Source organism: Pipistrellus hanaki, assembly GCF_964339955.1.
Source record: "Pipistrellus hanaki genome assembly, chromosome: 2".
Classification (NCBI taxonomy): domain Eukaryota; kingdom Metazoa; phylum Chordata; class Mammalia; order Chiroptera; family Vespertilionidae; genus Pipistrellus; species Pipistrellus hanaki.
The window spans coordinates 44,636,036-44,663,547 of NC_140504.1; the positions used below are offsets into that span (position 1 = coordinate 44,636,036).

The 27,512-nt window shown below is 38.5% G+C and overlaps 1 protein-coding gene across 1 annotated transcript; it reads right to left on the bottom strand.

Moving 5' to 3' along the window:
* Positions 1–18,245: 18,245 nt before the first annotated feature.
* On the bottom strand, positions 18,246–27,005 carry GMNC (geminin coiled-coil domain containing; the record flags this gene model as incomplete). Its single annotated transcript, XM_084870160.1, has 5 exons — positions 18,246–18,866; positions 23,566–23,682; positions 24,820–24,908; positions 26,567–26,741; positions 26,940–27,005. The coding sequence occupies 5 exons, from the start codon at positions 27,003–27,005 to the stop codon at positions 18,246–18,248; spliced, it is 1,068 nt and encodes a 355-aa protein (XP_084726286.1).
* Between the last annotated feature and the right edge of the window lie 507 nt (positions 27,006–27,512).

Consider the following 27,512-nt stretch of genomic DNA (forward strand, 5'->3'; position numbering starts at 1 on the left):
ATTACTATAAAGAAATTTAACATTGGTAAGTAATGGAAAATCTAGTAGAACAGAGTAGATAATTTTTAACAAGTAGCAATATAAATGTAATATATAAAAAAGTGGAACAAACTATTGAATAAATACTGAATTATTCAATAAATACTTCAGCAAAATTGTTATATTAATGCTTAGCTTTTACACATTTTATTTTCATACAAACATTTTTCAAATGGGGTATTATTTTATAACTAGAGGCCCATTGCACAGAATTTGTGCATGGGAGGTATCCCTCAGTTCAGCCTGCACCCTCTCCAATCTGGGGCCCCTCGAGGGATGTCTGACTGCCAGCTTAGGCCCGATCAGTATTGGGACTAAACTGGCAGTCAGACATCCCTCTCACAATCTAGGACTGCTGGCTCCTACCCACTCACCTGCCTGCCTGACTGATTGTCCCTAACCATTTCTGCCTGCCAGCCTTATCACCCCCTAACTGCTCCCATGCTGGCATGATTGACACTTAACGGTTCCCCTGCCAGCCTGATCACCCCCAACTGCCTTCCCCTGCCATGACCTCTCTCCTCCACTGGGACCTGCTTCCTCCACGTGAGGTGGTGGAGATGCCAAGACTGACCTCCTTCTCTCCCCACAGAGATGTGTAACTCCCAGGCCTCACTGCACGAAGCAGCCGCCATGCCCTGCTTTTGCCGTGTGTACAGCCATCTTGTGATGGCCATCTTGTGATGACATGAGGGTGTGAAGCCACCTAGGCTATTATTAGTATAGATACCCCAAACTGCTTTTCATACATAGAATGTGGTCTCTCAGATTTTAAGTAATATCAGTTTTAGAGCTGTTGCTTAATGGTATTATTTTGAGAATAATGATCTTGTTTATATGGAAAAAAGATGAAAATAATATTTTAAACTTTTGAGTGAGGTCTTCTCTACCCTAAAATTTGAAAGTAATTTTATATTTTATATATAATCCATATCAAACTCATAGAGAACTCTGTATCTATTACTATATATATATATATACACACACACATACACACACACACACTTATATATACATACATACACACACACACACACACACACACACACACACACACACACTAGAGGCACGGTGCATGAAATTAGTGCAAAGGGGGGATGACCTTCAGCCCAGCCTGAACCCTCTCCAATCTGAGACCCCTTGAAGGATGTACCACTGCCTGTTTAGGCCCAATCCCACCAGGCATTCATCCTTCTCCCGAACTGCTCACCTGCCTGCCTTCCTGATTGCCCCTAACCACTTTTGCCTGCCAGCCTGATCACCACCTAACCACTCCCATGCCAGCCTGATTGATGTCTAACTGCTCCCCTGCCAGTCTCTTTGCCCCCAGTTTCCCTCCTCTGCCAGCCTGGTCACCCTAACTGCCTCCCCTGCAGAGTTGATTGCCTCCAACTGTTCTCCCTTGCAGACCTGGTCCTTCTCAACTGCCCTCCCTTGTAGGCCTGGTCCCTTCCAACTGCCCTCCCCTGCTGGCCATCTCATGTCCACGTGAGAGCAGCCATCTTATGTGTTGGAGTGATGGTCTATCTGCATATTACTCTTTTATTAGGGAGGATACACACACACACACACACACACACACACACACACACATATATATATATATGCCTAAGCAGCCATTATGATGGAACGACCTGAATGACGGGTTGCTATGATGTACACTGATCACCAGGGGGAAGATGCTCAGCGCAGGAGCTTCCCCCTATCTGCAGGCCCCTATTGCCAGATGGGGCCTGCCAGACAACCTCCCAGTCCCTCCCCCTGGGCTGGCAGGCTCCCATTACCTAATAAGGGTCAGGATCCAGGCTGGGACAGGGAACTGGAGATGGGTGGTGGTAACCAACCTCCTACAGCATCGGGGGGGGGGGGGGGGGCGGGACACACAACATCTTGCCGGCTACCTGGGCTGGGGTGATGTGCTGTGAGAATGTGGGGTGTCTGCTGAATTTGCTCTCACAACCGCTGATACCCCCATGGAATGCCCCCCAGGGCTTGCATGTCAGGGAAGTCTCCACACTGAGGTGCCAGGTGCCTGCGAGCAGCCTGCCCCACACCTGTTTGGCCTTTTCTGCTGAGCCGAGCTGCAGCCACTGGGAACGCAGGGCCCGGTCGGACTCCCCATGGGTTCGTGCAGGAGCTGATCTGCGGGGTCAGCTGGGATAGAGTGCACTGCCCACCTGGTTTCTGTGCAATGCCACTGGATGGCCCAGAGACCTAGGCTGCGCCCCGGCCCGCAGCATCCGGCCATGCTCACTGCATCTCTGTTTGGGGACTCGGCAAAGGGGGGCATGCAGGGACCAGACTGCCCAGGTGCTGCCCATGGCCCAGAGGTCAGCTGAGACCTGCCCTTCCATGCCAGACGCTCGTGCTTCAATTGCCAAACAGGTATAGGGACCGCACCCATGGACAGATTTCATGCGCTGAGGCTCTAGTCTAACTATATAGGATATTTTAACATCACACTTTTTCATTATTTTTTTTATATACACACAATGGCAGCATTTGAACATAGAGAAAATAAAATCATGAGCTTTTGGAAAAAGAAATTGAAACATTATTAATGCATTTAAATAGTCTGTGTTGGGACCCTGCTGTCCCTTGTCAAAGGGTAAGTAAGGACTTTAGCATATTAATATGTGTTCAAGGGTTTGTCTTTATCCATTTTCTCTTTTAAATTATCTTATTCGAAGCTAAGTTCCAAGTGTAAAGATTAGTAAGACAGCCTTCAAATGGGCCCTCAGTTTCATTCTGAGAGTCCTGGGAGACAAGTGAAGTTACACATGTAAACTTAAGTGATTCAGGGCTAGATATTTGCACATATAGACAATACCTGCATTCTCCCAAAATTTTGGAAATGAAAAGAAGAAGGAAAATGATGTAGGGATCATTATTGTATACTGACTAATAAAACACAAAATAAAGCAAAATAAGGAGTTCTATAACTGTTATTTATGGCTCCTTGAATGGGGAAGATTTTCTGTCCCTCTTCCTTGGAGCCTCTTTTCATGCTGGTCTCTCCGGTTCTTCATGGTTTTGTGATAACTTCTTTAGTCTTAAATTCCTCTGTGTGAAATAGAAGGAAAACTCACCTAGGATTGAGGAGACCTAGATTCTCCATTCCTCACTGCTCTTCTATATAGCCATGTCTTTCCCCTCTCTGACCCTGCCTACCCATATATTCATGAACTTAACAAATTCTATCTGAAAACATTATAATCTCCAGATTCTGTAAGTAAAGGGGAGAACTTTAAAAAACATAGTTTACATTAAGCAGGAGGATGGTGTGAAGCTGTGCTTCCTTGGCATGACACATAAAAATTAGGAAAAAATAATCACATATCAAAGCATGGGATGTGCAGTCCTTCACTCCAGTACCCCCTAAAATCGCTTGCTTTCTGAGGTGTATTACCACTCTCTCATTCCACATTTCTCAGATTTGTTTCCATGTATCCACTCACCCTGCCCACCAAGCCATGTTTGCCTGTTCCCATTACAGTCTGCTCTGGATGACAGCTTACGGAGAGAAGCAGTTGTACCCAGTGTTTAAAAAGACAGAATCTGCAGTTAGATTTCCTACTTCAAATCCCAGGACAATCCTTTCCTAGCTGTGCAGTTTTGGGAAATTTACTTAGTCTCTCTGTGTCCCACTTCATCATCTGTAATGGGGTATATAAGTAGTGCCTGCTTTATAGTGTGGGTGTGCAATTACATGCATTAATAGATGTAAAACTTTGGGACCAGTGACTCATCTATAGTAATACAGTTAATAAAGTGTTGCTATTCTTTATGTTTATTTTAATTCAACTTGGAATTGATATTGATAGATATGTTATGCAATTTTGTATAAATTCTCCCCTTCTTTCTTTCCTCTCTCCCTTTCTTTTCCCTCCCCTCCTCCTCCTCCTCCTATTTTTTTTTTCTTCCTTTTCTTTTTCACCTGTGTCTGCTACTACTTTTCTAGATGGATATTTTAGGAAGCATTTACTTGCCAAGTACCTTGGGTCAATTTGGCTTGATCAAGCAGGCATGGTCCAAGGGCTTGCTAAGCCTCACTGGTGTCCAGGCCATGCTCATTGTTAGCATCATCGGGCTGTGAAGAGTGCCAGAAACAGATTTCATTAATCCTACCATCAGTAGGTCTGAATTTGTTGCAACTAATACAATACCTGTTTCTCTAACTATGCCAACATTTTCTTGACACTGTGTATGACCTCCTGTTATTTCTCAACAAAAGCTGGCAAGCACAACCCAGCGGTGAAGTAAAACAGCCCAGCAGGCCACAAACTGCTGAGTGCATCCATGCTGAAATGAACAGCACATTCCAATGAGATACACAGAAGTTCAGAAGAAAAAGAAAAAAAGAATGCAGAAATGCTTAGTGGGGTAAGTAATCCCCTAGGCCACCAGACTCCCATGGCTATCTTCCCTACATTGAAAACTGGATGACTGCTACCCTGACATCCTTCTGAGTCTAGTACCATGTTTTGAGATGCCATCCCTAACTGTCCCATCAGATGTTATCCTCACAAAGAAGATCACTTATGTCCTCAGGATGGGTCAACGCTCTCAAATATTTGAAGCTTCTGCTAGCAACACCAAAAAAGAAAAAGGAATGCCCTATATATGAGCAGGTTTAGTTATAGCTCATCTGTGGGATGAAATCAGACTGAAAGGACCTCCACATGCACAAGAATATATGCGAGGAAAGATGGAGATTGTTTAGTTTCAAAGGCTTTGACTTTTCTCTCGTGATTTTTGGGGACAAGAGGTAAATGAAACCAATTTTCCTGTTCTGCATTTAACTGTAATGAGCACAAGGTAGAGGTTTTTTTTTTTTCTAGATAAAATACCTAATAATAAAAGGGACAGTGCTGAGATAAATACTTTGGATATTTTATACAGTTATTGAACACAGTGGTTGAACCACAGTATATCCAGTTATTGTCATAGGATCTGCTCCCCCCAAAAAAAGGAATATCAAGGAATTAAATATATGCCCTTAAAGATTCACATTGTAATGAGGGTGACAGACATTAAATCAATTAATAATTATAAAATGTAGAAATTGCCATAAGAATGTTCAGAGTTCCTTGGGGGGTGAGGAGGAATCAGAAAATGGTTTCATTTCATCAGCATAGAAAAAGGCTTGTCAAAAGCAATCTGTAGAAAAATATAAGGGAGCCTAAAAACTGGAGCTACCATATAGAATTATTAATAAACTTATCGATGACATTTTTTTTCAAATAAACTAGCTGAAAAGGAGAAGTAGTTTAATGGTGTTTAGCATCTCATCTTCTCAAGGATCAGAAGCATTTCTTCTCTTTTTATTGAACTAACAAAGAATAACTATTTTCTTCAAATCTCCAGAAACTAGGGTTTTATTCTAAAATTTAATTCCTCCTGTCTTTAACATAGAATTCTATGTAGAGTAGGTACTAACAAATATCTCAAAGATTGTTAGAACTAGTTAGAAAGGTTTACACAAAGCTAGGAAATTAAATTAAATGTAGGAACAGAAATATGTTGGCTCAGAAGGAAAAGGAATGGCCTATAAATTGATAATAGGGTTTGGATAGGAAGTTTTCTTGGGAACTAATTGTTGAATCTGACCATTCACATTCATCTTTACTTATGATGCACTCATTTTTTTAAAAAATATATATTTTTATTGATTTTTTACAGAGAGGAAGGGAGAGAGATAGAGAGTTAGAAATGTCGATGAGAGAGAAACATCGACCAGCTGCCTCTTGCACACCCCCTACCGGGGATGTGCCCACAACCAACGTACATGCCCCTGACCAGAATCGAACCTGGGACCTTTCAGTCCGCAGACCGACGCTCTACCACTGAGCCAAACCGGTTTCGGCTTATGATGCACTCTTAATCAGTGCAGAAAAATATAAATAGATAGTCCTTATTACTTTCATAAGTACAAATGTCTATAATGGTCATTAAAAGATGAGAATTTGAGACCTTGAATTAAATGTTAAAATATGATGTTCATAATATATATCTTTACTGAAGGTTAATAGATTTTTCTTTTTAGGAACACTATATGTCATAAGGAGTTTATAAGAATAATAAAGATTATAAATAATGGTATTTCTGTAACCTACATCTGGGAAGCTGGAAATATAGCTGTGGACTTTGATCAAGTAGTTTAATTTTCAGAGTTGAAGATTGTTGATCACTAATTAAAAGTTATAGCACTTGACTGTATAGACATCACTTTGTTACATCAATGTCTCATTTAATTCTTGCAGAAAACACTTATGATAGAGGTCTTATCAACTTTATTTACAGATGTGTAAATTAAGAATCAAATTGTTCACTTTTTCAAAGTTATATAAACAGAAAAAATTTCAGAAACAAAACTCAAACCTTTATCTTCTCATTAAAACTTTATGCATATCCTCTGAGTATCAAATTACAGTAATTATAATGATTATATTGCAGGTTACAACAATACTATATTTATAAAAAAGGCTAAGTGACCATTGCATCCAAAACAACTGAATGGATGACCGAATAGGCTGTGTGGGGCAAACAGGCCTGCAGGGGGGTTACTGAGGGATGGCCAAACAACTGAGCAACAGGCTGCATGGGGCAACCAGGCTGACAGGGGTTTAGTGAGGGGTGACAAAACTGAACAGCAGGCCTAAACAGGCAGTCGGACATCCCTTGAGGGGTCCTGGATTGGAGAGGGTGCAGGCTGGGCTGTGGGGAAGCCCCTCATGCACAAATTTCATGCACCAGGCCTCTAGTTTATTTATAATTACATTGTATGAATACTTTGAAGTGTTTAATAAATGGTACAGTGTTTCATACATATGAAATACTGTGTGATTACTAAAGAACACATCAATTAATTAATTAATTAATTAATTAATGTGTTTTATTCTCTCACTAGTGGCCCAGTGCACAAAATTCATGACAAAAGGGGCAGTTGCCTCCGCCCAGCCTGCACCCTCTCCAATTGAGCACCCCTTGGGGGATGTCCAACTGCAGGTTAAGGCCTGATCCGGATTGGACCTAAACCAGCAGTCAGAGATCCCTCTCGCAATCTGGGACTGCTGGCTCCTAACAGCTCACCTGCCTGCCTGCCTGATTGCCCCTAACTGCCTTTGCCTGCCTGATGACTCTTAACTGCCCTTCCTTGCCAGCTTAATCTTGCCCCCAACAGCCCTCCCCTGTAGGCCTAATCTCACCCCCAATTGCCCTCCCTTCCTGGCCGGATCTCATCCGCGACTGCCCTTCCCTGCCAGCCTGATCTTGCCCTCAATGGCCCTCCCCTGCCATCCTGATCTTACCCCAAACAGCCCTCCCCTGCTGGTCTGATCACACCTCCAACTGCCCTCCCCTTGCTGGCCTGGTTGCCCCCAACTGCCCTCCCCTTGCCAGCCTGGTTGCCCCCAATTGCCCTTTCCTGCCGGCCTGATCTCACCCCCAACTGACCTTCTTTGCTTGCCAATTTGTTTCTAATTGGTCAGTTTCTATGTCAGTCAGTTCAAAAGCTCTGCCTACTAGGCAGCCATTGGCTCCTCACAGTTGACTTAGATTTGGTTCTGATTGGTCAGTTTCTATGTCAATCATCATCAAAAGCTCTGTCTCCTAGGCAGCCACTGCCTCTTAATAGTTGACCTAGATTTGGTTTTGATTGGCCAGTTTCTATGACAGTCAGTGTCTCTGGGCCTATCAACAGGGCCTGAGGAGAAAGGTAGGGCTGATCAGCAGCCCCAGTGGAGGACTGGAGAGAAATGGACACAGGGCTGCTGGCCAGGCTCTGAGGGAAAGAGAGAGGCAAGTGCTGGTCAAAAGCTGCCTCAGATGCTATGGATCAGCCCCTGCTTCTCTCTTCAGGTCTTTTCCGGGCCTGATTCAAAGCCCCTCAGCAGTCACTGCTGGGTACCTGGCCTGCAGCCTCAGTAGTCAGCACTGAGTCACCATGGCAACCCAGCACTGACCTCCAGATGGTCAGTCTTTGGCCACTATTGGTCATTATACCCTGGCTCTTTATTATAGATATTTTTAACAAACCCTTTATGAATGCCTATTAAATGTTTTCATCACTGTTCTAGACACTGTTCTAGGAGAAATATGAGGAACGACTTAATGATCTAGATTTATAGACATTATTTGGCCTATATTTCTTTGTTATATATTGGCACTCTGGTCTAAAAAACAATAATTTGCCAGACAATCACTCTAAAATGATTACTTATGTTATTTGCTGCAGCACAGAAGAACATTAGTAATCCCAGATACTGGGCTGAAGTCACTTAGTTATTAGCCTTAGAATTGTCTCATTTCACTGTTATGTTTGATTGCATGCATTGAAGAAAAAAAAAGCAAATTGTTGTGCACTGGTATGTGCTGACATAGTTAAATATACAAGCAAATTACAGATTTTTTTTTAATGGAGTGGTTTTAAGATAAGCAGTAAATACTTATATTCCTCTAAGTATTGTTCTAAAAATGGCAGCAATGATTCACAAAAAGAAGGAGGCTATCCGAGTTAGAGATTTGCTTCATTACTAGGGACAGCATAGACTGTTTCATCTTAGGTAAGCCAGGCTTTATAATAATGGGGGATGTTTATGAGCTGAAATGGAAGGTAATGGACCAGTGCTGGAAATGGTGATCCATGCCCAGATTGTTCTGATCTTTCATCATACTGTCTGCTGACCTATTATATTTAGCAAGTTGAATTCACTCTTCTTATTCATGCATAACTGGGGTCACTTAAACATTAAAGGGTTGGAACTTCTCTCCCTCTCATCATTTGACCTAGGTTAAACCTGTTGTTCCTCTTTGGTCCAGCATGCAGGAAGACATGAGGGTATATACACATTTGTGAATATGTGTGTGCATACATATGCATGCCTAAAGTTAGAAGTGTGGACCTATTGAAAAAAAAGGGGCCAAGGTCCAAGCTTCATGTGTCCACATTCCAAAATGACATATGTAAGTGGGAAATATCAAGTTAACTTAGAATGCCAATAGGTTTACATTAATCTTAGTAGATAGTTATCAATTATAAACAATCTTTCTATGTTTGGAATGTCTCACTTCTTTTTTAAAATATACACAAAGACATTTTGTGTATTTGTAGTGAAATGGATCTTAAAAGTGTTGGATAAAATAGTAGCAGAAAATTGATAAGGGTAAGTGATACAAGATTTATACATTAGGAAGAACCTTGAAATATAGCACTGGAAAAATGAAGCTTGAAAAAAATGATGGCCCACACCAAAGTGAAATAGAAATTCCAGAAATACTAAGGCAGATGGTGAAGAGATGTTTAGAAAACTGGGCATTCTAGATTGTATTTAGTAAGTGAGGCCAGAAAACACAATAGTTGATTATGTTACAAAGAAGACCCCCATGACTGCTAAGTAATTGGCAATGTACTAAAGAGAGAAGTTCTCTATGATAAATTTTTTTAAAGGATTCTTATCAAGGTAAAGCTGCCTGAAGACTTTAGAGCATACCTGTAGAATTATTAGAGCTGGATATATATATATATATATATGGTTGCTCCATTGAATCCAAGGTGTACAAATGTACAAAAATGTTCTTAATCCCATTGCTCTGACCAAGGTGCTGAAACTGGCCCCTGAAATCGCATCCCAATTGCTAAGAAGCATAAAAAAGTGATAATTGTTTTTCATTATATTCCTAATCACATTCAAATGAAATAAATAGAAAGGTATTAAAAAATTATTCCTCCCCCCCCAAAAAAAAGCTGGTTACTATAACCATCGTTATCTTTGATAATTAAGATTTAAAGTCATGTTATAACCCATTTAAAAATATTGAATGTCTGGGAAACAAGCAAACTTATATGACACATCAATTGGTTGCCTCCCCCACAAGCCCTGACCCTGGCTGGGGATCAAACCTTCAATCAGGTACATGCCTTTGACTTGGAATCAAACCTGAAACTCTTTGGTTCACAGGCGGAAACTCTAACCACTGAGACACACCAGCCAGAGTGACATAAGTCCTTTCTTTATTCACAATATCACTGCTCTGTAGGCAACAAACATATAAATCTTTGTATTATGATTTACTGGCTTGAATAAATCCTAATAATTATGATAGATAATAAATAACCTTCTAGAAGTTCATGCCAACGTCATTGAAAGTATGTGAGTGTTTGTGTTTTTACATTCATTCATCAAAAGGCTATTCTAGGTCTCCAGCCCCCCCCCCTTTTTTTTCTTTTTTGCTAACAGAATGGCCCACAAGAAAATGAATGCATTTCTCTATAATTTCAAAAGAAAGCAGACGATTAATTAAAACTACTGAAGACATTTGGAGTAAGGAAAATAGGCTAGGCTACATGGATTACTTATGATCTTTAAGATCAGAAGGAAAGATGACATCTCTGACAATATGGTGCTCTCCTCCCCAAGGAGGCTGAGATTCCTAGGATACACACACAGGTCTATGGATGGATGGGCCTATGGGCTGCACTGTGCAGATGCCACTTCCAGGTTCTGCCCGAAATGACTCCCCTGTGGACCGGGGGTGGGAGAAGAATGACTCTAGATCCTTTGAGGTGACAAATCTCAGGAGACCAAAATGAAAGAAGGGTGTGTTTTTTACCTTTTGTCTGATTATAAGGAAAGGTCCTGACTTCTTACTGCACACAAATTAAAGGGCTTCTCTTGCTCTCAGCTACTGGAAGGCCTGAGGGAGCATTACCTTTAGAAGATCCTACTTAAGAATCAAGAGATCTTTGGCCTCATCCCAAAGAAATCAGCCATTGCACATTAAGGACTCGTGAAATGAGAAATTACCTGCAACACCTTTCTATGCCTTATTATTTCATATTAAAAACCTGGAAAAGATATGAGAAACAAATCTGCTATATCACTTCAAATATATATTTAACCCCCAATTTCCAAAATAAAAGGATAGAATGCTCCCCGTGTGTTAGGAGTGGGCCCAGAATTATAAATATCCTTCAAATATTTTAGTTTCCCTTTGAGTTATGCTTACAAAGATTGATAGGAAAGGAAAGGGAACAATGCTATTATTTGAACAAGTATAAAATCTATGTCCTGTATGACAGGGAGAAGATATTTCATGAGCATTGTTTATCAATTGCTACTTCAGGCCTTTCTTTATATTACCAGGAGGAATTGGGAGAGGGATTTATTTCTCTTTTAACTTACCTATGGTAACTTTTTATTTTTACTTAAGAAGCATATCAATTCTTTTGCCCATGTGTGGTCTACCTTTTCCATCCTACTTTTTGTCCCTAATTTCTGCAATATTTTTCAACTTATGTACTTCTCTTTTTTTTTTTTTAAATGATAGAAGATGAATTAGGTCTATTGTGAACAATTTATTTTAGCAATGATGGGGTTAAGAGAGGATTAAACCCCAGAATAGTCCACTGATGAATTAAAGAATAAATTTAAGTTCCCTCTATACTTTTAGGCTCCTAGACCTAAGGCCTAAAATTATATGTGATGAACTGCTATCCCAAACATCACCATCATATAATATAGTAGAAAGAGAACTGGATCTACAGTCAGTGCCAAGCTTACCTTGGGCCTCAATGAGTAATTATAATATGGTCCATATAACCCTTATTTTCTTTTATTTAATATATTTTAGTGATTTTTTTATAGATAGGAAGGGGAAGGGATAGAAAGCTAGAAACATCGATGAGAGAGAAACATCGATCAGCTACCTCTTGCACACCTCCCCCTGGGGATATGCCCGCAACCAATGTATGTGCCCTTGACCGGAATCGAACCCAGGACCCTCCAGTCTGCAGGCTGACACTCTATCCACTGAGCCAAACTGGTTTCAGTGGTCCATATAACACTTAGATTCACTTTTCTCATCACAAAATGGGAATCAATATACCTATCTCATTCTGATGTTTCCAATAACCTGTTCTGATGATATCCAGGCTCAAAGACCATTTAGAGTGAGTGAGTTTTAGATGTAGTTTTCTCCAAGGAGGAAAACAAAAGTCAAATATATCTGTAAGGAAACTACATACAATTCAGGTGATCCATAACTGGCAATAGGAGAATCTCCAGATAGCAAATGGCTTACTGGCCTGGTATGAAAGTCTCAAACTATTTATCTCTTGATACTAACTATTCCCTTAAGGATATTTGCCCTATATAGTGGCCTCAGTGAAAAATCGGCTCACAATTTTCATTTGCAGACATCCAATTTTTTCATAATTATTATAGTATATTTGAAAGCAGTCCAAAAAATATAATGAAGGTTTTATTTATTTAGGAGAATATTATAAACATGAAGGGCAAGGAGAATGTCACAAAATTAGATAATATCTTATAGGCTGTAGTTTGCTGCTCTTCAAGCTCACATTGCTTATCCCATCCTGGTTTCTGTCATGCTTTTGTGCAGTGAGTACTATCTTAACACCATTTTGGAATTCATTCCTGATCATCAGTATTTTCTTAGATACCCAAATCAGATTCCTGACTACATGAGCAGCTAGGTCCAGCCATATATAAGGCACAAATTTTCCAATTATGGAAGCTAATTATTTCCTTGTTTTAATTAAGCATATTTGAAATTATGTTTCTCTTTTTTATAGCCAAGTTAGTCTGAGCATATATTTCATCTGTATATCTTCTGCAGAATCTGGCAGAAGTTCTATTATCTGATGAATAAGTGCTTCAATGATTAACCATGCTACTATTAGTTAATTAAAATACATATTCTATGACAAAACTTATGGCAGAAATAAGTACATAAAACATTTTAGTCTGTTGCTCCATTCACTGAAAATCATTTCTAAAATTTGAGTTGGCCTGCGAACTGAAAGGTCCCAGGTTTGATCCCGGTCAAGGGCATGTGCCTTGGTTGCAGGCACGTCCCTGGTGTGGGGGTGTTCAGGAGGCAGCTGATCAATGTTTCTAACTCTCTATCTCTCTCCCTTCCTCTCTGTAAAAAAAAATCAATAAAAAATATTTTTAAAAATAAAATAATAAAATAAAATTAGAGCCAAAGGTAAGATTAAAAAGTTTTGTCATTTATTTACTAAACATAAATTTATTACAAACCAACTTGCAAATATTTAAAAAGAACTTTAATCACAAACAAGCATAATCATTTAAAATATTAAGTGTTAAATTATATATTTTACATTTATAGAATACCCAATGTAAGAATTAGATAGAACTGGAAGTCTGGTTCTGTTCATGCAACAAAGTAATGTAGCTCAAAATATGACAAATATGTTAAGAAACATACATACAACATATAACTTGTAAACCAATTTTATTTGGTTTCATGAAAAGTGAATAAAATGGTGCATTTAATACTTAATGTGAATCTCTTGGTAAGCTGAAGCAAATGTAAAATTTGTATCATAACTTTACAGGAAAGAGGTTACCTCACGCAGTTGGTTGAAGAATCATCTTTTATATCAAAAGGTTGTGGGTTGCGTTCCTGATCAGGAACATACCTAGATTGCATGTTTGATCCCTGGTCAACCAATCTATGTTTTTTTCTCACATGGATGTTTCTCTCTCTCTCTCTCTCTCTCTCTCTCTCTCTCTCTCTCTCTCTCTCTCTCTCATCAATAAAACATCCTCAAAGGAGGATTTTAAAAAGTTATCAATGGATGTATTATTTTATACATTACTTTGTATTTGTGATGCAGGTCATTTGTTGAAATTTATTTGTCATACTTATTTAAAATGTTTGTTTTCTTGAAATACAGGGTGGGCAAAAGTGGAATTATAGCTGTTTCTATGGAAAAAGACATGTAGGTTTTGATTATTATAATAGCATTATTACTCAAAAGAATATCACAATGCAACTGTAAACCTCCTTTTGCCAACCCTTGTATATCAATAAAGCACTTCTTTTAAAATATATATATGTTTCTATTGATTTCAGTGAGAGGAAAGGGAAAGAGAGGAATATCAATGATGAGAAACATCAGTTGGCTGCCTCTTGTATGCTCCCTTCTGAAGATTGAGCCTGCAACCAGGGCATGTGCCCTAACCTGGAATTGAACCTTGACCTCCTAGTTTATGAGTCAATGCTCAACCACTCAACCACACTGGCTGGGCAATAGAGAATTTTTCCCCCATTGATTCACATGGTTTCTTTTTTTCTAATTTTTCACAATTATAGCTTAGCATCACTGCAGTTTTAAATAATCTCATTCATGAAATGTTACCTTAAGTGAGACTTTCTAATTGCCCTTATTTTCCAGATACTTGTGAGATATAAGTATGGTTTATTTACAGCTGATCAAAGAACTCTGGAAATACTATCAAATGTTAAAAATTGATCCTGGATTATAATTTTTATAAGAGGTTAGTTTATAAGAGTGTGCTATACTCACAAAACACTTAATTCTTTAAGCCACTTAATATCTGAAAGCCTCATTAATGAATCATGAATAAAGGTAAAAACCATTAACCCTGAATGCTGAGGACATTGGTCTGGCCATAAACATCATAAAAAAGAGGTGCAAACCAACAAGATTACAGTTAAAATCACAAGAAAATCCATTATTAGAAAATCTTATCCTATATAAATAAAAGGGTAATATACAAATAGACAGAATGGTAGCACCACCAATCAAAGCATAATATGCTAATGATATGCTAAGGCTTCTCAGCTGCTCACTATCATGTGCACTGACCACCCGGGGACAGAAGCTCCGACCAGAAGGTAGCTTGCTGCTGGGGTCCAGCAGATCTGGACTGAGCAAGATGGGCTGGACATGCCCTGGAGCCCTTCTGCGGTCCCTCCCCAGCCCAATCATGCACCAGTGGGGTCCCTCACCCTGGCCTGTACCCTCTCACAATCTAGGACGCCTCAGGGGATCTCGGAGAGCAGGTTTCAGCCTGATCCCACAGGCCACGGCACTCCCCTTGGAAGGGCGCCAGACAAAGGGCTCATGGCTGGCAAGCTCTGCTTTTGCAGCGCAAGCCTATCCCTATCGGGACACAAGCGCACAGCAGGTGCAGTGTGGCTGGGATGAGCAGGAGCATCAGATAGGGAGCTGCAGGTGGCATTGGACTTTGGGTATTGGCCTGATCCCTGCAGGCCATCCAGAAGGACCCCAACTATGCATGAATTCGTGCACCTGGCCTCTAGAATACAATATAAAAATATCCAAACATACTTCCAATATCCAAACATACTTCCAAAACATATTTAGGTTTTATTTCTCTCTTTATATTAATAAAATATTAACTGTGGTTTACTGGAGAACTATAGTAAAATCATAAAAATTAGATACTCTGCCGAAACCAGTTTGGCTCAGTGGATAGAGCGTCGGCCTGCGGACTGAAAGGTCCTGGGTTCGATTGCGGTCAAGGGCATGTACCCTGGTTGCGGGCACATTCCCAGTAAAGGATGTGCAAGAGGCAGCTGATCGATGTTTCTCTCTCATCGATGTTTCTAACTCTCTATCCCTCTCTCTCTTCCTCTTTGTAAAAAATCAATAAAATATATTTTTAAAAATTAAAAAAAAATTAGATACTCAGTTGAAAGAAATTTTCAATCTTTTAAACATCAATAAAATAATTTCTTACCATAAGTCAAATAAATATAAGATTTGTAGATATAATTTCAACAAGATGTCATTTTCTTTCCTGCTACTACCCATGGTACAAGCCAGAGCAAGCTATCATAATTTACTACAAGTGCACTGTAATATCTTTAAACCAGTCTTAGACCAAGTTTCATTAAGAGCTATTCATTTCATGTGCCTTATATCCATATCTCAAATGTGTTGTTCTAAGCCTGGATGTTTCCTCATGGTGCATTACACATGATAAGATAGATAAAATGTAAAATAAATATTTGTTGACTGATCAATTTTGTTTTACAACTTGATTATTTAGACTTTTGAAATAGTTGTGTTGTTTTCTTGATTCCTAGTGCATTAGACTGCAATCAATTCTAATTCTTAAGTTTCATATTTTTTTAAAAAGATAAATTTCAACCACAAGTAGTGCAGATACTAGAATTTCAAAGGCAGTTGTTTGTTTGTTTTTTTAATAAAATGTGTTATGTATCTTTGTGAGTCATTAAGATATTATGGAGAATAATATTAGTTGAAATCTTGAAATCCCCTTTATTAAATTTGAAGAAAACTAGGTGGTAACAACACATTATAAAATGGGCTATTTGCTCAGCAAATAGGTCAGCAAAATAAAGCAAAAAACAAAACAAAACAAAACAAAACAAAAAAAAAAAAAAAACAACCAGCAACAAGAACAAAAGGCATATCTTAGTTACAAATAATTCCAAATAGCCTACTTATGCTTCCAAGCACTGATTGTACAAGGTAACTTATTGAGAAGTGGAAAACAGAAAAATCAGGAAAGGTTCAAGATGGTGGATTTTATCATTAATTGAAATTTGGTCCAAAAAAGCACAAGCACACATCAATATTATGTAAAGTATTCTGAGAAGCACTGGTAGCTTGGGGAATTGGAAAGAAGAACTAACATGTTCTATTTAGTGCTACTAAGAATTCATTTTTTTTAATGTAGAAAAAGATAAATCTTTGATATCAACATTTATATTAAATCTATGCACACATTTAAAAAGTAATGCCTCATCCTAGCCGGTTTGGCTTGGTGGATAGAGCATTGGCCTGCGGACTGAAGGGTCCCAGGTTCGATTCCAGTCAAGGGCACATGCCCGGGTTTGTGGCTCTAACCCTAGAGGAGGGCGTGCAGGAGGCAGCCAATTAATGATTCTCTCTCATCATTGATGTTTCTGTCTCTTCCTCTTCCTTCCTCTCTGAAATCAATAAAAATATGTTGAAAAGAATAAATAAAAAGTAATTCCTCCATTTGTTAGATGCAAATAATTCTCACACAGACTGAGAATTAACTTGCAAAATGGGCTCATACAAGAAAAAAAAATAAAAATAAAAAAACTACAACCAAAGCAATGATTCTAGAATTAACTACAAATGGCTCACATTTCTTTTAAGTTATATATAAAGTTCATTCAACATGTCTGCAGTGCCTCTTGAACCTAAAGAGAGAAGTGACCTGGGATGGCAGTGTTAGAGTAAGGCTCATGCGACCCAGCCTCAATTCATAGAATATTGGTGATTATTTATTCAACTCCTATACACTTTGCAGCTGGGAAAGCTGAATTCTCACACCAGGAAAACAGCTTTCTCCAGGCCACAGCAGATGTGTGGCTCTAAGTCTCATGAGGGTGACCATGGTGTCTAACTTGCTCATATTTTATTACCACCTCATAAATAGTATAGTGCTTGATATATGGTTGGTGTTCTAGAAATATTTTGGGTGGGGTCAATGAATGAAAAAATGAATACATGAATGAATGAATGAATGAATGAATGAGACATAGGCAGAACCAGGGTAACCTATGTTTTCAGGAATGCTGACATCTGGGTAATTAAGGTGATAATTTGATTTGTGATCATAAGTCCCTCAAAAATGTTCTGTTTGGGCCATATTCATTTAAGAGGCAATGCCAGGTGCCAGAGACTGATACTCCGAGGGCATTTTGAAGTAATTTTAATTATTTTTAATCTCTTAATTTATCTGTGGTATTGCTTATCAGTAGAGATACAGATGTTTAAAGATACCTTGTCAACTCCACCTTGGGACACTCAACTTACTGAACTGCACTACACATAACACTACTCACATCTGCATTTGTCTTCCACCCATGGTGATGGGCAAATACACTTGTTTCTACCCTACCCCCAGCTACTTGAACAGTCAGTACCAGGTACATAGAGTAACAATGGCACTCCTTCTGAAGGCAGTTTTCAGAAATGAAGAGGAGCAGGAGAGTAATAGAAGTGAGAGTGTGGAAGCTGTGAGCATTTAAACTGCTTGATGCAAGAAGAAAATCTGTTAAATTTTTTATAATTGGAACGGCAAATGTAGGTCTCAAAGGAATATACAGGCAATTGGAAAATACCTTTTTCAAGTGCTGGAGGAAGTCAACAGCAGGTGTTGGTGTGTAAGCAAGTCAAGTTTAGGTGAAAGAAGAGCAGACATGTTTCATTAGAATCTTGGAAGCCATTCCCTGCAGATTTGAGTGGGTAATTGAGAGTGACATTTAAAGTGGCAGGAGGCAGCCTTGGAAATAGCTTCTGTATCCACATAGTCAGGTTTAAGTGCAAGAGAGGTCTTTGTAAACAGAGTTCATGGCAGTCCTTTGTGATAGAAGGGGAGTCACTAAGACTGTTTGGGAACCCAGGTAAACTTCCAGCCTCCCTCCTCATCTCGACGAACAAAGGCTTGTCCCTGGTGGAAGGAATGAGTTTTCACATTGCAGTGGGGGCTCAGGGATGTGGAAAAGGCCATCTCAGTCTTATTGGGTGACACATCAGAAGTATAGTAAGGAAGAGTGTGCAGCCCTCCTGGGGGACTTGAAAGTTGAGAAAGGAAGTGAAAATCTTCCCCAGGGCTGGCAGTGCTGCAGGAAGGAGTGGTTCTTTCGCCTCCATAGTCAATTTGCAGATCCTCAGTGGGGGCCTTTTCGTAATGAACTGCATCCTCCAGAAACTGGGGAAATGTGCTGGTGATTCTTCTCGGGTGAGGGGAGAGGGCACTGTAGTTAGCTGATAAGGTATCATCAATGGTGTTGAGATCTTTTAACCCAAGTGTTTGAAGGACCCAGGGATCCACAGGGGGCCCTGGCTGTTCTTCACAGTTATCGAATTCACTAGAGAGGTTTCTCTTGGCATTTTTGCGATGGGGGATCTCAGGAGGAAAATATCTTTGCTCTTTGGGTTTCCTCTTCCCCTTTCTGAATTTTCCATATGCTTTGGAGAAATCATCTGATGACAGCAATTTCTGGGGAAATAACATTTGCAAATATACACAGTCAGGTAATCAAGCAATATCGTATTTCTTTACTGTTGTGTAATTACACCTACTTCAAATAGTAGCTAGTCTCCTTAAGTCCTTAGAAAACGTGATTAAGCTTCTATTTGCGTACACAGGCATGCACAAGTAAAACTGATTGCATTATTAGCTTCTGTTTCTAAGTTTAAATCTATGATGAGAATTTACCACCTAGAAATTCCAATTCATATTTTTTACTAGTCATTTAAAAGTTGAAAGGAGTAAATTATGTCTTTAAATTTTTTATCCAGGGAAGTAATTATTATTATAGTGAAAATAATAGCAACTATCATGTAATCAACAGCGGTTACATACATAATCTCATTTTAAGTACTGTTAAAATTCCCTTTAATAAAGAAACTAAGGCACAGGCATAGTAATGGCTTGTTAAAAATCACTTAGCCTAGATTTACTTCTAAACCATCTGAACTAGACAGAACAGGGGGAGGGGAGTTGAAGGGATTGGTGAACAAGATGAAGAGGTTGAGCAAAAATAAATAGACAATGCATAGACACACACACAAAATAATAAAACATATTTTTTGGTTCTAAATTAGTATGATACACCAATGATGTATCTTTTCACAATCAAATAATTGGTAAAGTAATACATAATTTTAAATGTTTGTATTTTTACCTAATGAATAATTAAAATTAGTTTATTCAACATAGCACTGGAAGTCCTACCTACAGCAATCAGCAATCGGAATGGAAAAAGGCATAGGAATCCAAATTGGATAGGAGGAATAAAATTGTCATTATTTGGAGATGACATGATATTGTATTATACATAGAAAACCCTAAAGACTACACACAAAACAAACAAACAAAACCTATCAGATTTAATAAATTAATTTGGCAAAGTAGCAGGATACAAAATTAACAACCCAAAATTGATGGTGTTTTTATGTACCAACTAGAGGCCCAGTGCACAGATTCATGCACTGGTGGGGTACTTTGGCTTGGCCTGCCAGAACAAGGCTAAAACTGGCTCTCTGACATCCCCTTAGGGGTCCCAGATTGCAAAAGGGTGCAGGCCAGGCCGCGGGCTCTCACCAGTGCACAGTTAGGGCCAGGGAGGGACCACAGGAGGTCTCCAGGGCATGTCCAGCCTGTCTTGCCCAGTACCGATCAGCAGGACTTCAGTAGCTAGCTAACCTACCAGTCCAAGTGTCTGTCCCCTGGTGGGCATCATAGTGACTAGTCAAACAGTCAAAAGGTCTGACACTTAGTATCTTAGGCTTTTATTATATTGGGTAATGAATTCTCAGGAAGAGAAATTAAAAACTCAACCCCATTTATCATTTCAACAACAACAACAAAATAAGATACCTAGGAATAAACTTAACCAAGGAAGTAGTAGATCTACACATGGAAAACTATAGGACATTGAAAAAAAGTAATAGAGGAAGATATAGTAAGTGAAAGCATATACTATGTTCATGGATTGAAAGAACTAACATAATCAAAATGTCCATACTACCCAAAGCAATCTATAGATTCACTGTAAACCTTATTAAAACACCAATGGCATATTTCCAGATCTAGAACAAATATTCAAAAAAAATAGGGAGCCAAAAAAGACCCCAAATAACCACAGCAATCTTGAGGAAGAAGAAAAAAGTTGGAGGGATCACAATACCAGATATCAAGTCATACTACAAAGCCACTATAATCAAAACAGCCTAGTACTGGCACAAGAAGAGGCATATAGGTTAATGGGACAGAACAGAGAACCCAGGAATAGACCCAAGCCATTTTGTTCAATTAATATTTAACAAAGGAGGCAATAGCATACAATGAAGTAAAGACAGTCACATCAATAAATGGTGTTGGGAAAATTAGACAAGTATATACAAAAAAATTTGGATCACCAACTTATACCATATACAAGAATAAACTCAAAATGGATAAAATATATATGTAAGTCACAAAACCATAAAGATCCTAGAAGAAAACACACCAGTAAAATCTCAGACATTTCTCATAATAATATTTTTTGCTACTATATCTCCTAGGGCAAGGGAAACAAAGGAAAAAATAAACAAATAGACTATATCAAACTAAAAAGCTTCTGCACAGCAAAAGAAACCATTAAGAAAATTAAAAGGGGGCCTACTGTATGGGAGAACATATTTACCAATGATATATCTGATAAAGGGTTAATATCTAAAATATATAAGGAACTCATATAACTTTAACAAAAGGGAGATGAATAATTATCCAATTAAAAATGGGCAAAGGACCTAAATAGACATAAAGATCACCAAGGGGCATATGAAAAAATGCTCAAAGTGACTGATCATCAGAGAGATGCAAATTAAAACCACTGTCAGATTGGTTATTATCAATAAATCAACAAACAGCTAGTGCAGGTGAGGATGTGGAGAAATGGGACCCCTCAGGCACTGCTAGTAGGAATACAGACTGGTGCAGCCACTGTGGAAGTTCCATTTTTAATTTTTTGAGGAAACTTCAAATTTTTTGAGGGAGTTTCCTCAAAAAATTAAAAATGGAACTTCCTTTGTACCCAGTGATTCTAGTTCTGGGAATATATCCTAATAATCCTGAATCACTAATTCAAAATAATATATGTAGCCCTATGATCACTGTAGGAGATGAGTGGGTTAAAATGATGTGGGCCCTAGCAGGTTTGCTCAGGTGATTGGATCATCATCAGGTACACCATAAAGGTTGTTGGTTCGACTACTGGTCAGGCACATACCTACGTTGTGGGTTACATCGCTGGCCAGGAAGGAAGCTGATTGATGTTTCTCTCTCCTTTCCTCTTCTCTCTCTCTCTTTTCTCTCTCTCTCTCTCTCTCTCTCTCTCTCTCTCTCTCTCTCTCTTCCTCTCTCTCTTCCTCTCTCTCTTCTCTCTTCCTCTCTCCCTCTCTCTCTCATTAATAAACATATGTCCCCAAGTAAGGATTTAAAAAAAAAAAAAAAAAAAAGCTCTGGTACCTTTATATAATGGAATACTACATGGCTGTAAAAAAGAAGGAAATATTACATTTTGTGACAGTTTAGATAGACCTGAAGATTATTATGCTAAGTGAAATAAGAAAAATACCATATGATCTCATTTATATGAGGAATCTAATGAACAAAATAAGCTGACAAAAATAGAACCAGAGGCAGGGACACATGGAACAGACTGACAGCTGTCAGAGGGGCTGGGAGAAGGGGAGACTGGATGAAAGAAGGTGAAGAGATTAGCCAAAAAACTTATATGCATAACCCATAGACACAAATAATGGTGTGGTGATGGCCAGAGGAAAGGGGAGACAGGACTGGGTGGAGGTGGGCAAAGGGATATCTGTAGTAGTGTCAACAAAAACAGAAATTAAAAAAATAAAATTGGGACATCTGTAATACTTTCAACAATAAAAATAAATGTAAAAAATGTAAATAATATAATTAGTTGCAATTGCTGTCCAAAAAGAAAAAAGAAACTATGTAACACTGCTTCCTCTTATTTCATTAACTTTCATAGCACTCCTATGTGATATGTATTTTAGTGTTCTAAATCTTGCAAAATTGAGAATAAGGGAGAAAAAACTGCCTAATTAATATCACATACTAATTTAATAACTGTTCTTTTTCTGGAGTTAAGGCTAATAATTATAAGAGCTGAATTGTAAAGGACTCAAAAATAGCATGCCTCTTTTTTCTCTGAACTGTTATGTCCAGTGAAATAATTAACATATGTCCCCAAGTAAGGATTTAAAAAAAAAAAAAAAAAAAAAAAAAGCTCTGGTACTTTTATATAATGGAATACTACATGGCTGTGAAAAAAGAATCAATGTTCTCACATTGATGTTTCTGTCTAGCTCCCTCTCCCTCTCTCTAAAAATCAATTACAAAATGAAGATAATCTAATTAACAATCTCTAATTGACTGTCAAGAGATCTGGACTCCAGTCATATCTATGACAATTCAGAGCTGGGAAGATTCTTAAAAGATCTTTTAGCCCAGTGGTTAGCAAACTCATTAGTCAACAGAGCAAATATCAACAGTACAATGATTGAAATTTCTTTTGAGAGCCAAAAACCGACTTCTGCGCATGGGCCATGAGGTTTCAATTGCACTGTACATGCGCGCCCGCACGTGGTATTTTGTGGAAGAGCCACACTGAAGGGGCCAAAGAGCTGCATGTGGCTCACGAGCCGCAGTTTACTGACCATGGTTTTAGCCCATTCATTTTCAGATGAAGGTAACTGAGGCCCTAAGTGACAGTGATTCGCTAAAAGTCAAACAGACAATGCAAAAAAAAAAAAACAACAAAAAAAAAACCACAAAAAACAGTGTTCCTCAGATCTGATTCCCTCTCCAGTGTTCCATCTAAGTCTGTTGTTGATTAGCTTCTGTGGTCTCAGCAACTCCCTTGGCTGGCTTTTGATCCTTAAGCAACTTCTTTTGTAATATATGACTAAAATATATAATCTAGTTGCTTCCAAGAAATGATGCATAAAAATTCTTCTGAAAGTGCTGTATTTTGATTAGAAAAATCCATCCATCCTATAAATGCATTAGAAGGCTCGTTTGGTATACTTCCTCCATTTAATCAAGGAGTGCTGTCAAATGCTCTCCTTTCTCAAATAGACTTTATATCCACTCTATCCTTATAGAGGGGAGAGGTACATACCTTAGCTTTTTCCTCAAGACATTTAACCAGAGCAGAATTCAGGTATTGTCTGAGGTGATTATTCTCTTCATGTAACCTAGCAAGTTCTTCTTCCTTCTGCACCAGCGTATCTTGGAGCTGCAAAAAGTAGACAATGGTGAAGGCTGCTCCACTGTATTGACTTTGTAACCATGTAATAGTGCCACTGATCCTTAACCTGCTTAAACCTCATTATTATTTTGTTTGTTTTAAGAATTCTACCTCAGGGAGCCCTCCTCCTCAGAGGCCTAAATTCAGTCTACACCCACCTACCACCTGATTGTTCAGTTTTTGTGCTCTGAATTTTTTTTTTCATTGCAAAGTGTTTGAAGAGATTATATGACTTCTAAAATTGTAACCACAAGGGAAGGTATGTAGGGAAATGAACTGTGTGCAACTGTTTAAATATAGAAAATGGTGTTTGGAAAAGTCTTGCTAGACTTTTACCTTGTACTTTACAAAAAAAAGAAGATGAAGAAGAAGAAGAAGGAGGAGGAGGAGGAGGAGGAGGAGGAGGAGGAGGAGGAGGAGGAGGAGGAGGAGGAGGAGGGGAAGAAGAAGAAGAAGAAGAAGAAGAAGAAGAAGAAGAAGAAGAAGAAGAAGAAGAAGAAGAAGAAGAAGAAGAAGAAGAAGAAGAAGAAGGAGAAGGAGAAGAAGAAGAAGAAAGATGGGTTGGCTTTCCTCAGTTTCAGATTGATTGGCTTGTGTATCCACTTCATTAAATTACTCTCTCTGGAACAGCTATAAGCAAATTATGGAACATGAAACAATCTTTGTGAAAAACTTACAACCATCATTCCTCCTCCAAGTGATGTACTATGATTTTAAAATATTACCACACTCATTATATCATTTGATCTTTCCCACAGCTCACAACAGAAGGCAGCCCAAATATTTCAATTTCACAGAGAAGGAAATAAGGATTCAAGAGGGCATGCAGCTAATCTATGTGCAGAGTCAGAGCTTGACTTTTGATCTCCCTAGTGGGTTTTGGTTGCTGTTGGTGGTTGTGGTGGTGTTTTTTGTTTGTTTGTTTTCTGGGGATTATTTTTTTTCCCTTTGGTATTATCACCTAAATTTTATCACTCTATAATATTTATAATCACTTTGGTCTTAAACTGAAAGTTAACATATGAATTTACAAGGGAAAGGAAGCAGTGTGATATTGAGGAACAGCATTAAGAATGAACTGCATAGAGCATGGTCGGTCCCAGTGTTCTGATCTTCTGTACGTACCTGCTTGTTTCTGTAGAGCTGAGAGGAAAGTTGAGCCTCTTCCCATGAACAAGAGTTAGGAAAAGGGAAATTTGAGTCGCTGGATGATTCTATGTGGAAACACCAAATAGGTAACTGAGAAAATACACTTGTAGTTTTTGGTTGATAAAGAATTTACAAAAATATTTCATAACGTTTAATAGGTTCAATTTCCATTCCAAAAATAGCCATTGCCTCCACATAGGAAAACAAAATATTTAAAGCATTAAGAAGGAACCAGGATGCCATAAAAGACAAATATTTATAGACTATATGCCAGAATAGCTACAGAGGTACATTTTTAAGGGCTAACAATCACATCCCTCCCTACTATATGTATTCCTGCTGGCTAAATTTATAAAGACTGTCCCATCTGCATTATTAATTCACTCAAGTACTTATTGATCCACCCCCGACTAGGCATAACAGTGCAATTCTACTATGTTTTTATCTTATGTTCTAAGCTTTACTGCTTGAAAATGTAGGCTCTATAATCAAATTCTTTTTTTTTTTTTTGATGCTACCATTTTCCCTAGATGAAAATCTCTGTCACCCTATCAGTTAAATCTGATGGAGAACATTTATGCAGAATTCTATGTGGTAGCAATTTCTACTTTAAAATAATTTATACCTTACTGTTCTGAAGACATTGGTGAAATCTCAGAATGACAACTCATGCATTTCAAATACCATTCTCTGTATGTTTCACATGCTTTTATAAATAGGTGTTTTGTTTTGTTATTATATTTGAAAATAAGCTGTACCGCCCAAGAAAATGATGGTCGGCATACTAAATTGGTTTAGTTTTACCTTCTTTTCCTCACCTAAAAAAGACTCTTGCCTTTCTGTATTTAAACAGAAATATTACTACTGAAATATTTTTAATTAAAGTACAACAATGAATAAGGAGACAAGAATAAAATTTTATAAACTTTTGTTTCATAATATTAGACATTCTGTTTCTCTGTTGCTTGTGGTAGAAGAAAAAACCTGAAAATTTTTCTTCCTGATATATGTGTGTGTGTTGTTTTTTGTTTGTTTGTGGCTTTTGTGTCTTTTCTCAAATTAAAAAAAAAATTATGTGGCAGAATCAATAGTGCAGATATTTAATTCTAAATTGTCTCAGAGTTCTTTCAGAAACTTGAATGTTAATACATAAATGTATTTAATATTTATAAATATATTGACTAAGCTCTAGGTTAAAATCAATATGCAATTTTCCCATCAATGTTATACTTCCCTCCAAAACTGAAGTCTTCTTGGAGCAAAAAAGAATAATTTTTTCTACTTATAAGACACTGTTCATAGACTTTGCTCTATGAAATTAAATATTAAGTTAGTATTTCTCCTTGTTTTTCTCTCATACCCAGGGAAACTCCAAAAGAAATGTTCTAACTCATGTCTTGATTCCAAAAGCATCCCACTAGGATTGCTCATAAAACTTTGATCCAGACCCAAACTCTCTCAGTGAACTGGAAATCTCCAAGTACTGACAGGTATGGGGAGAAATACAGATTGTCCAGCAGGCAAGGGGAAGAAGATTGTTTGCACTATTTGGCAAGTACAAAAGAATGGATGATTTAGCTTGTATAATGCAGGAGTTGTTGGGCTTTCTTACACTTTTCATGCCATCCCTTCTTCTACAGAGCTCCAGCCCATGATGCTTTGCAACTATGGGTGCTGGAAAAGGGCTTCAGATCTACCAGGAGAGCGGAACAGCAGAACTTACCCTGTGCCTGTGGTGCTTGTTGGGGCTCTCTGTTGTCCAGGAGACCAGCAGCCCAGAAAGAGACCCAAGTCTCCGTGGAAACGTCAACACTAGATTCTGACGTTGTAGTGGGATACGGGCAATTATAGCTCTGGCCTCCTACAAAGTACTGGTCTTGGCAAGGCAGAACGGTATTCTGTGAAAATCAGTATGAAGGGTAGAGGGGTTCCCAGCAGATGGGGTGATGGGGATTTGGAGATAGGAAAGGGTGGGAGAAAGATGCCGAAATTACACTCAATGAATAAAAAACAGTAAAGCTGCTAAGTATAGATCCCAGATTAATTTTGACTGGTCAAAGTATAAATACTAGAAGGGAGTCAGCTCCTTGGCTTACCCAGTACTTTCCTAAGACCCTCTCGGCAAAGAACAGGCTAGTATCGGATGGTCCAAATTGGTACATGTCCAGGCATATTCTCTATTCCCATGTCTGAGTCATCTAACAGGCTACCCATAATCTAAGTAAAAGGAATTTTACTTAATGATTCAAAGACATAAGAACTGCTTGACTCTTTCTAGCAAATACCTTAATTTATATTTCCAATTGCCTTGAAAGACACATAATACTAAGGCTGAAATGAACAAAACAACAAAATGTAATCTAACTTCCTTATTTTCATTTCTTTCTTTCTGAATTCTATAGGTGCCCCATTCATCTCTTTTTCTCTCCTCTGACTTCAAATGCTACTGGATCCTGTGGTGATCTGAATGGTTTAAAATAGATACATAGATATCTTCCAGGGATACAGAAATACATATTGCCCCATTCTTTTAACTCTAAGCTCAGGAGCATAAAATAACTCCAAGTAAATACATAACCAGAGCTGAACTAAATTAATCAGCAGAGACAGCAAGCTCTAGGTCTCTCCATCACCAGGTCTCAGTGCCCTTCCAGAGTTATCTTGCCACT